We start from the raw sequence: 14,582 nt of genomic DNA, 5'->3' as shown, positions 1-14,582 counted from the left end.
AATATTGTACAAATTCCAACTCGGAAAGAACCTCCTCAAATACATTTTTACAAGCTTTTTGTATTTTTATACATTTTGTATTAGCCAATAGTATGGCTCGGTGGTTGCGTTTGTATTAAGCATCGAGAGGTTACCAGGTTTGATCCCGTGCTAATCTAAATACTGCTGGTCAGACTTTAATATTTGTGACTCCAAGTCCATCGTTTCCTCCGAACGTCCATCAAATTGGCAAAAACAATGTAATACTAAATCCATAGATGTCTCTATGGATTAATTAATTAATTGTTAATTTCGAGTACTTCAGCCTCCCGAAATACACCGATTTATGAAATAAAAAATGCTGTAATGTTTGTAATTAATTGTCTAGGAAGGCGCATTGGGTTTACCTGTTAGACCTTCTTTCTATGTAAAATAAATTAAAATAAAATTAGCTTCACTCTGTTATTTATGTAATGTATTCATTGGAAAAATTTAATTCAGTGACAAAAAAGCGTAAAAATAAAAATTGCGAGTAATATGTACATATTAGTAATTAGCAGGGTTTTTTTTACCATTTAACGCGGTGGAACGGCGTTCCGCCACCTTTTTGTTTCAGCATTTTCTATGTTTCAAACGAATATTCTATATAGTATAATTTGAATATAATATTTTCTAATAAAAAATAAATTATTTCCGGCACCTTTATTTTTCAGAAAAAGCTCTGGTAATAAGTAGAGGTAGGATAGTCACAGTGCTATCCATTGTTCCATTGTTGTAAATTCTTTGTAAAAAAGGTTCGGAAAACCTTTAACAATGCATTTACAACCTTTGAACAATACGCGGCACCTTCTGGGTTCGGTGACTAGTAATAAGTATATAAGTACTTGACTGTACATATATGGCGAATTTTGTCGACGAATTCGCTACTGCTGGGCAGATGGAATTTGCAGGCTTCGCTCACATCACTCACCATTTTGAAACAGATCCTTAAATGGAGCTGGGCCCTGGGAATTTCTGGCATCTTATTATCCCGCATATATTCAACCTACTCGTGTAGTCAAAAACTGTAATATTTTCCCTGGTCATTACAAGTACTCTACAAAATATTTTTTACTCACCCGTTGTTTTCGCTTACGACATGATAATTTGTTTGTAAACTTATTCAAAGGTTCTGCAACAGTTTTCTTTATAAAACAATTGAGTTGAAATAATTTAATATTTCTTTTGGTAGCGCATATTTTTGAAATCCTTTATATTTCTATGAGTGGCATGCGGTGAAATTATCTCTCTTTTTGTCATTGTTTAATGTGCGCGGGCAGAATACGGGAGGAAAAGCCTGTTCCTCTTGTTCCTGTTGTATCCAGCTCGCGCAAAGTAAGTGAGTATGTACCGTGTACCATGCACCCTTTTTTTATCTTTCGACTTAAGATCTTTCGATTTTCGATCTTTGCCTTCCGATATTTGCGTTTTCGGGCGTTTCACATTCGGGCCCGTGAGGTAAACCCCACCGTACCATACATACCCAACGTAATAGTTACCTAACCTAACCCAACCTAACCTAACTATCCTCGGAAACAAAGTATTCAACTATACAAGATATACACTTAAATTGCTAACCTAACCATGACCGGATTTAAAGAATTCGAAATTGCTAGATATACACAATACGTGCTAACCTCACCAAACCTCACCCAACCTAACCTAACCATCACCGGATTTAAAGAATTCGACATTGCAATAATATACACAAAACTCGCTAACCTCACCAAACGTAACCCAACCTAACCTAACCATCACCGGATTTAAAGAATTCAATATTGCAATAATCTACACAAAACTCGCTAACCTAACCCAACCTAACCTAACCATCACCGGATTTAAAGAATTCGGCATTGCAATAATATACACAAAACTCGCTAACCTCACCAAACCTTTTTTTTTTTCCCGTGAGAGGGGAAAACCTTGCATAGGCCCCCCCGGCCCGAATTCCATAGGGAGTGAGAGATTCTTACTCACTAAAAACCCCTCTCTCTCTTTCAGCTGCTGCCGGACCCGCACTTAAGCATTACCAGGCAGCAGCTGGCCTTGCACAATGCGCTCACACAGAAGACGGCAGAGGCCCACCTCAGGTCGCGGTGCTCTTATCGAGTCCTACGACTCAGAAGCAGGCTCCTGGCGTCTCCTTTCCCTTTCGGACTGCAACTTCTCCCCGATCACGGAGGCAGCAAAGGCCTCCCAAGCCGACCAGCTCCCTCTGTCGCGGAGCATGGAACCCATCACCATCCCCGTCCATAGCGTTTCCTCCCCGATCGCGGCTTTGAGGGCCTCTCTCGGGGCATCCCACGCAGGACAGTGAAGCAATGTATGCTCCGCGTCATCATCAGCTGCCTCACAGTGGTGGCAGCTTGGTGTTGCTTCTTTCCCTATCTTGTGCAGATAGGTTCCGAAGCAACCGTGTCCTGTCAACAACTGGGTGAGGTGATAGCTCAGGTCGCCGTGTGTCCTTCCGCACCATTGCTTCAGGTCATCGACAAGCCTTTGCGTCCACCTCCCCCCAGTAGCTGACTCCCACCGCTGCCGCCACTGTATCATGGTGGCATCCCTCGCTTCGAACCTCACCCAACCTAACCCAACCTAACCTAACCATAACCGGATTTAACGAATTCGACATTGCAAGATATACACAAAACGTGCTAACCTCACCGAACCTCACCCAACCTAACCTAACCATCATTGGAATTAAAGAATTCGACATTGCAATAATATACACAAAACTCGCTAACCTCACCAAACGTAACCCAACCTAACATAACCATCACCGGATTTAAAGAATTCGACATTGCAATAATATACACAAAACTCGCTAACCTAACCCAAGCTAACCTAACCATCACCGGATATAAAGAATTCGACATTGCAATAATATACACAAAACTCGCTAACCTCACAAAACCTAACCCAACCTCACCTAACCATCATCGGATTTAACGAATTCGAAGTTGAAATAATATACACAAAACTCGCATACCTCACCAAACGTAACCCAACCTAACCTAACCATCACCGGATTTAAAGAATTCGACATAGCAATAATATACACAAAACTCGCAAACCTCACCAAACGTAACCCAACCTAGCCTAACCATCACCGGATTTAAAGAATTCGACATTGCAATAATATAAACAAAACTCGCTATCCTAACCCAACCTAACCTAACCATCACCGAATTTAAAGAATTCGACAATGCAATAATATCCACAAAACTCGCAAACCTCACCAATCCTAACCCAACCTAACCTAACCATCACCGGATTTAAAGAATTCGACATTTCAATAATATACACAAAACTCGCTAGCCTAACCCAACCTAACCTAACCATCACCTGATTTAAAGAATTCCAAATTGCTATAATATCCACAAAACTCGCAAACCTCACCAAACGTAACCCAACCTAACCTAACCATCACCGGATTTAAAGAATTCGACATTGCAATAGTATCCACAAAACTCGCAAACCTCACCAATCCTAACCCAACCTAACCTAACCATCACCGGATTTAAAGAATTCGACATTTCAATAATATACACAAAACTCGCTAACCTAACCCAACCTAACCTAACCATCACCTGATTTAAAGAATTCCAAATTGCTATAATATCAACAAAACTCGCAAACCTCACCAAACGTAACCCAACCTAACCTAACCATCACCGGATTTAAAGAATTCGACATTGCAATAATATACATAAAAATCGCTAACCTCACCAAACCTATCCCAATCTAACCTAACCACCACCGGATTTTAAGAATTCGACATTGCAAAAATATACACAAAACTCGCTAACCTAACCCAACCTAACCTAACCATCACCGGATTTAACGAATTTGAAATTGCAATAATATACACAAAACTCGCTAACCTAACCATCACCGGATTTAAAGAATTCGACATTGCAATAATATACACATAACTCGCTAACCTAACCCAACCTAACCTAACCATCACCGGATTTAAAGAATTCGACAGTGCAATAATATCCACAAAACTCGCAAACCTCACCAAACGTAACCCAACCTAACCTAACCATCACCGGATTTAAAGAATTCGACATTGCAATAATATACACATAACTCGCTAACCTAACCCAACCTAACCTAACCATCACCGGATTTAAAGAATTCGACAGTGCAATAATATCCACAAAACTCGCAAACCTCACCAAACGTAACCCAACCTAACCTAACCATCACCGGATTTAAAGAATTCGACATTGCAATAATATAAACAAAACTCGCAAACCTAACCATCACCGGATTTAAAGAATTCGACATTGCAATAATATAAACAAAACTCGCTATCCTAACCCAACCTAACCTTACCATCACCGAATTTAAAGAATTCGACAATGCAATAATATCCACAAAACTCGCTATCCTAACCCAACCTAACCAAACCATCACCGAAATAAAAGAATAAGACACTGCAATAATATCCACAAAACTCGCAAACCTCACCAAACAAACCAACCTAACCTAACCATCACCGGATTTAAAGAATTCGACATTGCAATAATATCCACAAAACTCGCAAACCTAACCAATCCTAACCCAACCTAACCTAACCACCACCGGATTAAAAGAATTCGACATTTCAATAATATACACAAAACTCGCTAACCTAACCCAACCTAACCTAACCATCACCTGATTTAAAGAATTCGAAATTGCTATAATATCCACAAAACTCGCAAACCTCACCAAACCTTACCCAACCTAACCTAACCATCACCGGATTTAAAGAATTCGACATTGCAATAATATCCACAAAACTAGCAAACCTCACGAAACCTAACCCAACATTACCTAACCATCACCGGATTTAAAGAATTCGACATTGCAATATTATACACACAACTCGCTAACCTAACCCAACCTAACCTAACCATCATCGGATTTAAAGAATTCGACAGTGCAATAATATCCACAAAACTCGCAAACCTCACCAAACGTAACCCAACCTAACCTAACCATCACCGGAATTAAAGAATTCGACATTGCAATAATATAAACAAAACTCGCTATCATAACCCAACCTAACCTTACCATCACCGAATTTAAAGAATTCGACAATGCAATAATATCCACAAAACTCGCAAACCTCACCAAACGTAACCCAACCTAACCTAACCATCACCGGATTTAAAGAATTCGACATTGCAATAGTATCCACAAAACTCGCAAACCTCACCAATCCTAACCCAACCTAACCTAACCATCACCGGATTTAAAGAATTCGACATTTCAATAATATACACAAAACTCGCTAACCTAACCCAACCTAACCTAACCATCACCTGATTTAAAGAATTCGAAATTGCTATAATATCCACAAAATTCGCAAACCTCACCAAACGTAACCCAACCTAACCTAACCATCACCGGATTTAAAGAATTCGACATTGCAATAATATACATAAAAATCGCTAACCTAACCAAACCTATCCCAATCTAACCTAACCACCACCGGATTTTGAGAATTCGACATTGCAAAAATATACACAAAACTCGCTAACCTAACCCAACCTAACCTAACCATCACCGGATTTAACGAATTTGAAATTGCAATAATATACACAAAACTCGCTAACCTAACCCAACCTAACCTAACCATCACCGGATTTAAAGAATTCGACATTGCAATAATATACATAAAACTCGCTAACCTCACCAAACCTAACCCAACCTAACTTTACCATCACCGGATTTAAAGAATTCAACAGTGCAATAATATACACAAAACTCGCTAACCTCACCAAACCTATCCCAATCTAACCTAACCACCACCGGAATTTAAGAATTCGACATTGCAAAAATATACACAAAACTCGCTAACCTAACCCAACCTAACCTAACCATCACCGGATTAAAAGAATTCAACAGTGCAATAATATCCACAAAACTCGCAAACCTCACCAAACGTAACCCAACCTAACCTAACCATCACCGGATTTAAAGAATTCGACATTGCAATAATATAAACAAAACTCGCTCTCCTAACCCAACCTTACCTTACCATCACCGGATTTAAAGAATTCGACATTGCAATAATATCCACAAAACACAATATACACAAAACTCGCTAACCTAACCCAACCTAACCTATCCATCACCGGATTTAAAGAATACGACATTGCAATAATATACACAAAACTCGCTTACCTCACCAAACGTAACACAACCTAACCTAACCATCTCCGGATTTGAAGAATTCGACATTGCAATAATATAAACAAAACTCGCTCTCCTAACCCAACCTAACCAAACCATCACCGAAATAAAAGAATAAGACACTACAATAATATCCACAAAACTCGCAAACCTCACCAAACAAACCAACCTAACCTAACCATCACCGGATTTAAAGAATTCGACATTGCAATAATATCCACTAAACTCGCAAACCTAACCAATCCTAACCCAACCTAACCTAACCACCACCGGATTTAAAGAATTCGACATTTCAATAATATACACAAAACTCGCTAACCTAACCCAACCTAACCTAACCATCACCGGATTTAAAGAATTCGACATTGCAATAATATCCACAAAACTAGCAAACCTCACCAAACCTAACCCAACCTTACCTAACCATCACCGGATTTAAAGAATTCGACATTGCAATAATATACACACAACTCGCTAACCTAACCATCACCGGATTTAAAGAATTCGACATTGCAATAATATAAACAAAACTCGCAAACCTAACCCAACCTAACCTAACCATCACCGGATTTAATGAATTCGACAGTGCAATAATATCCACAAAACTCGCAAACATCACCAAACGTAACCAAACCTAACCTAACCATCACCGGATTTAAAGAATTCGACATTGCAATAATATAAACAAAACTCGCAAACCTAACCCAACCTAACCTAACCATCACCGGATTTAATGAATTCGACAGTGCAATAATATCCACAAAACTCGCAAACATCACCAAACGTAACCAAACCTAACCTAACCATCACCGAATTTAAGGAAGTCGACAATGCAATAATATCCACAAAACTCGCAAACCTCACCAAACAAACCAACCTAACCTAACCATCACCGGATTTTAAGAATTCGACATTGCAATAATATACACAAAACTCGCTAACCTAACCCAACCTAACCTAACCATCACCGGATTTAACGAATTTGACATTGCAATAATATACACAAAACTCGCTAACCTAACCCAACCTAACCTAACCATCTCCGGATTCAAAGAATTCGACATTGCAATAATATTCATTAAAATCGCTAACCTCACCAAACCTAACCCAACCTTACCTAACCATCACCGGATTTAAAGAATTCACAGTGCAATTATATACACAAAACTCGCTAACCTCACCAAACCTATCCCAATCTAAACCTAACCACCACCGGATTTTAAGAATTCGACATTGCAAAATATACACAAAACTCGCTAACCTAACCCAACCTAACCTAACCATCACCGGATTTAACGAATTTGAAATTGCAATAATATACACAAAACTCGCTAACCTAACCATCACCGGATTTAAAGAATTCGACATTTCAATAATATACACAAAACTCGCTAACCTTACCCAACCTAACCTAACCATCACCGGATAAAAAGAATTCGACAGTGCAATAATATCCACAAAACTCGCAAACCTCACCAAACGTAACCCAACCTAACCTAACCATCACCGGATTTAAAGAATTCGACATTGCAATAATATAAACAAAACTCGCAAACCTAACCATCACCGGATTTAAAGAATTCGACAGTGCAATAATATCCCCAAAACTCGCAAACATCACCAAACGTAACCCAACCTAACCTAACCATCACCGGATTTAAAGAATTCGACATTGCAATAATATAAACAAAACTCGCTATCCTAACCCAACCTAACCTTACCATCACCGAATTTAAAGAATTCGACAATGCAATAATATCCACAAAACTCGCTATCCAAACCCAACCTAACCAAACCATCACCGAAATAAAAGAATAAGACACTGCAATAATATCCACAAAACTCGCAAACCTCACCAAACAAACCAACCTAACCTAACCATCACCGGATTTAAAGAATTCGACATTGCAATAATATCCACTAAACTCGCAAACCTAACCAATCCTAACCCAACCTAACCTAACCACCACCGGATTTAAAGAATTCGACATTTCAATAATATACACAAAACTCGCTAACCTAACCCAACCTAACCTAACCATCACCGGATTTAAAGAATTCGACATTGCAATAATATCCACAAAACTAGCAAACCTCACCAAACCTAACCCAACCTTACCTAACCATCACCGGATTTAAAGAATTCGACATTGCAATAATATACACACAACTCGCTAACCTAACCTTCACCGGATTTAAAGAATTCGACATTGCAATAATATAAACAAAACTCGCAAACCTAACCCAACCTAACCTAACCATCACCGGATTTAATGAATTCGACAGTGCAATAATATCCACAAAACTCGCAAACATCACCAAACGTAACCAAACCTAACCTAACCATCACCGGATTTAAAGAATTCGACATTGCAATAATATAAACAAAACTCGCAAACCTAACCATCACCGGATTTAAAGAATTCGACAGTGCAATAATATCCCCAAAACTCGCAAACATCACCAAACGTAACCCAACCTAACCTAACCACCACCGGATTTAAAGAATTCGACATTTCAATAATATACACAAAACTCGCTAACCTAACCCAACCTAACCTAACCATCACCGGATTTAAAGAATTCGACATTGCAATAATATCCACAAAACTAGCAAACCTCACCAAACCTAACCCAACCTTACCTAACCATCACCGGATTTAAAGAATTCGACATTGCAATAGTATCCACAAAACTCGCTAACCTAACCCAACCTAACCTAACCATCCCCTGATTTAAAGAATTCCAAATTGCTATAATATCCACAAAACTCGCAAACCTCCCCAAATGTAACCCAACCTAACCTAACCATCACCGGATTTAAAGAATTCAACAGTGCAATAATATACACAAAACTCGCTAACCTCACCAAACCTATCCCAATCTAACCTAACCACCACCAGATTTTAAGAATTCAACATTGCAAAAATATACACAAAACTCGCTAACCTTACCCAACCTAACCTAACCATCACCGGATAAAAAGAATTCGACAGTGCAATAATATCCACAAAACTCGCAAACCTCACCAAACGTAACCCAACCTAACCTAACCACCACCGGAATTTAAGAATTCGACATTGCAAAAATATACACAAAACTCGCTAACCTAACCCAACCTAACCTAACCATCACCGGATTAAAAGAATTCAACAGTGCAATAATATCCACAAAACTCGCAAACCTCACCAAACGTAACCCAACCTAACCTAACCATCACCGGATTTAAAGAAATCGACATTGCCATAGTATCCACAAAACTCGCAAACCTCACCAATCCTAGCCCAACTTAACCTAACCATCACCGGATTTTAAGAATTCGACATTTCAATAATATACACAAAACTCGCTAACCTAACCCAACCTAACCTAACCATCACCTGATTTAAAGAATTCCGAATTGCTATAATATCCACAGAACTCGCAAACCTCACCAAACGTAACCTAACCTAACCTAACCATCACCGGATTTAAAGAATTCGACATTGCAATAGTATCCACAAAACTCGCAAACCTCACCAATCCTAACCCAACCTAACCTAACCATCACCGGATTTTAAGAATTCGACATATCAATAATATACACAAAACTCGCAAACCTAACCCAACCTAACCTAACCATCACCTGATTTAAAGAATTCGAAATTGCTATAATATCCACAAAACTCGCAAACGTCACTAAACGTAACCCAACCTAACCTAACCATCACCGGATTAAAAGAATTCGACAGTGCAATAATATCCACAAAACTCGCAAACCTCACCAAACGTTACCCAACCTAACCTAACCATCACCGGATTAAAATAATTCGACAGTGCAATAATATCCACAAAACTCGCAAACCTCACCAAACGTAACCCAACCTAACCTTACCATCACCGGATTTAAAGAATTCGACATTGCAATAATATAAACAAAACTCGTTATCCTAACCCAACCTAACCTTACCATCACCGAAGTTAAAGAATTCGACAATGCAATAATGTCCATAAAACTCGCAAACCTCACCAAACAAACAAACCTAACCTAATCATCACCGGATTTAAAGAATTCGACATTGCAATAGTATCCACAAAACTCGCAAACCACACCAATCCTAACCCAACCTAACCTAACCATCACCGGATTTTAAGAATTCGACATTTCAATAATATACACAAAACTCGCTAACCTAACCCAACCAAACCTAACCATCACCTGATTTAAAGAATTCGAAATTGCTATAATATCCACAAAACTCGCAAACCTCTCCAAACGTAACCCAACCTAACCTAACCATCACCGGATTAAAAGAATTCGTCATTGCAATAATATACACAAAACTCGCTTACCTAACCCAACCTAACCTAACCATCACCGGATTTAAAGAATTCGACATTGCAATAATATAAACAAAACTCGCTATCCTAACCCAATCTAACCTAACCATCACCGAATTTAAAGAATTCGACAACGCAATAATATCCACAAAACTCGCAAACCTCACCAAACAAACAAACCTAACCTAACCATCACCGGATTTGAAGAATTCGACATTGCAATAGTATCCACAAAACTCGCAAACCTCACCAATCCTAACCCAACCTTACCTAACCATCACCGGATTTAAAGAATTCGACATTTCAATAATATACACAAAACTCGCTAACCTAACCCAACCTAACCTAACAATCACCGGATTTAAAGATTTCGACATTTCAATAATATACACAAAACTCGCTAACCTTACCCAACCTAACCTAACCATCACCTGATTTAAAGAATTCCAAATTGCTATAATATCCACAAAACTCGCAAACCTAACCAAACAAACCAACCTAACCTAACCATCACCGGATTTAAAGAAATCGACATTGCAATAGTATCCACAAAACTCGCAAACCTCACCAATCCTAACCCAACTTAACCTAACCATCACTGGATTTTAAGAATTCGACATTTCAATAATATACACAAAACTCGCTAACCTAACCCAACCTAACCTAACTATCACCTGATTTAAAGAATTCGAAATTGCAATAGTATCCACAAAACTCGCAAACCTCGCCAATCCTAACCCAACCTAACCTAACCATCACCGGATTTAAAGAATTCGACATTTCAATAATATACACAAAACTCGCTAACCTAACCCAACCTAACCTAACCATCACCGGATTTAAAGAATTCGACATTTCAATAATATACACAAAACTCGCTAACCTTACCCAACCTAACCTAACCATCACCGGATAAAAAGAATTCGACAGTGCAATAATATCCACAAAACTCGCAAACCTCACCAAACGTAACCCAACCTAACCTAACCATCACCGGATTTAAAGAATTCGACATTGCAATAATATAAACAAAACTCGCTATCCTAACCCAACCTAACCTTACCATCACCGAATTTAAAGAATTCGACATTTCAATAATATACACAAAACTAACAAACCTCACCAAACCTATGCCAATCTAACCTAACCATCACCGGATTTTAAGAATTCGACATTGCAATAATATACACAAAACTCGCTAACCTAACCCAACCTAACCTAACCATCACCGGATTTAATGAATTCGACATTGCAATAATATCCACAAAACTCGCAAACCTCACCAAAAAAACAAACCTAACCTAACCATCACCAGATTTAAAGAAATCGACATTGCCATAGTATCCACAAAACTCGCAAACCTCACCAATCCTAGCCCAACTTAACCTAACCATCACCGGATTTTAAGAATTCGACATTTCAATAATATACACAAAACTCGCTAACCTAACCCAACCTAACCTAACCATCACCTGATTTAAAGAATTCCAAATTGCTTTAATATCCACAGAACTCGCAAACCTCACCAAACGTAACCTAACCTAACCTAACCATCACCGGATTTAAAGAATTCGACATTGCAATAATATCCACAAAACTCGCAAACCTCACCAAACGTAACCCAACCTAACCTAACCATCACCGGATTAAAATAATTCGACAGTGCAATAATATCCACAAAACTCGCAAACCTCACCAAACGTAACCCAACCTAACCTTACCATCACCGGATTTAAAGAATTCGACATTGCAATAATATAAACAAAACTCGTTATCCTAACCCAACCTAACCTTACCATCACCGAATTTAAAGAATTCGACAATGCAATAATGTCCATAAAACTCGCAAACCTCACCAAACAAACAAACCTAACCTAATCATCACCGGATTTAAAGAATTCGACATTGCAATAGTATCCACAAAACTCGCAAACCTCACCAATCCTAACCCAACCTAACCTAACCATCACCGGATTTTAAGAATTCGACATTTCAATAATATACACAAAACTCGCTAACCTAACCCAACCAAACCTAACCATCACCTGATTTAAAGAATTCGAAATTGCTATAATATCCACAAAACTCGCAAACCTCTCCAAACGTAACCCAACCTAACCTAACCATCACCGGATTAAAAGAATTCGTCATTGCAATAATATACACAAAACTCGCTTACCTAACCCAACCTAACCTAACCATCACCGGATTTAAAGAATTCGACATTGCAATAATATCTACGAAACTAACAAACCTCACCAAACCTATGCCAATCTAACCTAACCATCACCGGATTTTAAGAATTCGACATTGCAATAATATACACAAAACTCGCTAACCTAACCCAACCTAACCTAACCATCACCGGATTTAACGAATTTGACATTGCAATAATATACACAAAACTCGCTAACCTAACCCAACCTAACTTAACCATCACCGGATTGAACGAATTTGACATTGCAATAATATACACAAAACTCGCTAACCTAACCCAACCTAACCTAACCATCTCCGGATTCAAAGAATTCGACATTGCAATAATATACATAAAAATCGCTAACCTCACCAAACCTAACCCAACCTAACCTAACCATCACCGGATTTAAAGAATTCAACAGTGCAATAATATACACAAAACTCGCTAACCTCACCAAACCCATCCCAATCTTACCTAACCAGCACCAAATTTTAAGAATTCAACATTGCAAAAATATACACAAAACTCGCTAACCTAACCCAACCTAACCTAACCATCACCGGATTTAAAGAATTCGACATTTCAATAATATACACAAAACTCGCTCACCTTACCCAACCTAACCTAACCATCACCGGATTAAAAGAATTCGACAGGGCAATAATATCCACAAAACTCGCAAACCTCACCAAACGTAACCCAACCTAACCTAACCATCACCGGATTTAAAGAATTCGACATTGCAATAATATAAACAAAATTTGACATTGCAATAATATCCACAAAACTCGCAAACCTCACCAAACGTAACCCAACCTAACCTTACCATCACCGAATTTAAAGAATTCGACAATGCAATAGTATCCACAAAACTCGCAAACGTCACCAATCCTAACCCAACTTAACCTAACCATCACCGGATTTTAAGAATTCGACATTTCAATAATATACACAAAACTCGCTAACCTAACCCAACCTAACCTAACCATCACCTGATTTAAAGAATTCCAAATTGCTATAATATCCACAAAACTCGCAAACCTCACCAAACTTAACCCAACCTAACCTAACCATCACCGGATTTAAAAAATTCGACATTGCAATAATATCCACAAAACTAGCAAACCTCACCAAACCTATCCCAATCTAACCTTACCATCACCGGATTTTAAGAATTCGACATTGCAATAATATACACAAAACTCGCTTACTTAACCCAACCTAACCTAACCATCTCCGGATTCAAAGAATTCGACATTGCAATTATATACATAAAAATCGCTTACCTCACCAAACCTAACCCAACCTAACCTAACCATCACCGGATTTAAAGAATTCGACATTGCAATAATATCCAAAAACTAGCAAACCTCACCAAACCTATACCAATCTAACCTAACCACCACCGGATTTTAAGAATTCGACATTGCAAAAATATACACAAAACTCGCTAACCTAACCCAACCTAACCTAACCATCACCGGATTTAAAGAATTCGACATTTCAATAATATACACAAAACTCGTTAACCTTACCCAACCTAACCTAACCATCACCGGATGAAAAGAATTACACAGTGCAAAAATATCCACAAAACTCGCAAACCTCACCAAACGTAACCCAACCTAACCTAACCATCACCGGTTTTAAAGAATTCGACATTGCAATAGTATCCACAAAACTTGCAAACCTCACCAATCCTAACCCAACCTAACCTAACCAACACCGGATTTTAAGAATTCGACATTTCAATAATAAACACAAAACTCGCTAACCTAACCCAACCTAACCTAACCATCACCTGATTTAAAGAATTCGAAATTGCAATAATATACACAAAACTCGCATACCT

The 14,582-nt window shown here is 38.4% G+C and overlaps 1 protein-coding gene across 1 annotated transcript; it reads right to left on the bottom strand.

The window, feature by feature from the left end:
• Positions 1–2,130: 2,130 nt before the first annotated feature.
• LOC143921609 (uncharacterized) lies at positions 2,131–2,571 on the bottom strand. Its single transcript, XM_077444960.1, has one exon. It carries the CDS (start codon positions 2,569–2,571, stop codon positions 2,131–2,133), a length of 441 nt encoding a protein of 146 aa, XP_077301086.1.
• Positions 2,572–14,582: the final 12,011 nt, after the last annotated feature.

The sequence above is a fragment of the Arctopsyche grandis genome, chromosome 13, assembly GCF_051622035.1.
Source record: "Arctopsyche grandis isolate Sample6627 chromosome 13, ASM5162203v2, whole genome shotgun sequence".
Classification (NCBI taxonomy): Eukaryota; Metazoa; Arthropoda; class Insecta; order Trichoptera; family Hydropsychidae; genus Arctopsyche; species Arctopsyche grandis.
Note: the sequence above shows the minus strand (reverse complement) of the source record. Positions and strands in the feature narration are given on the sequence as shown.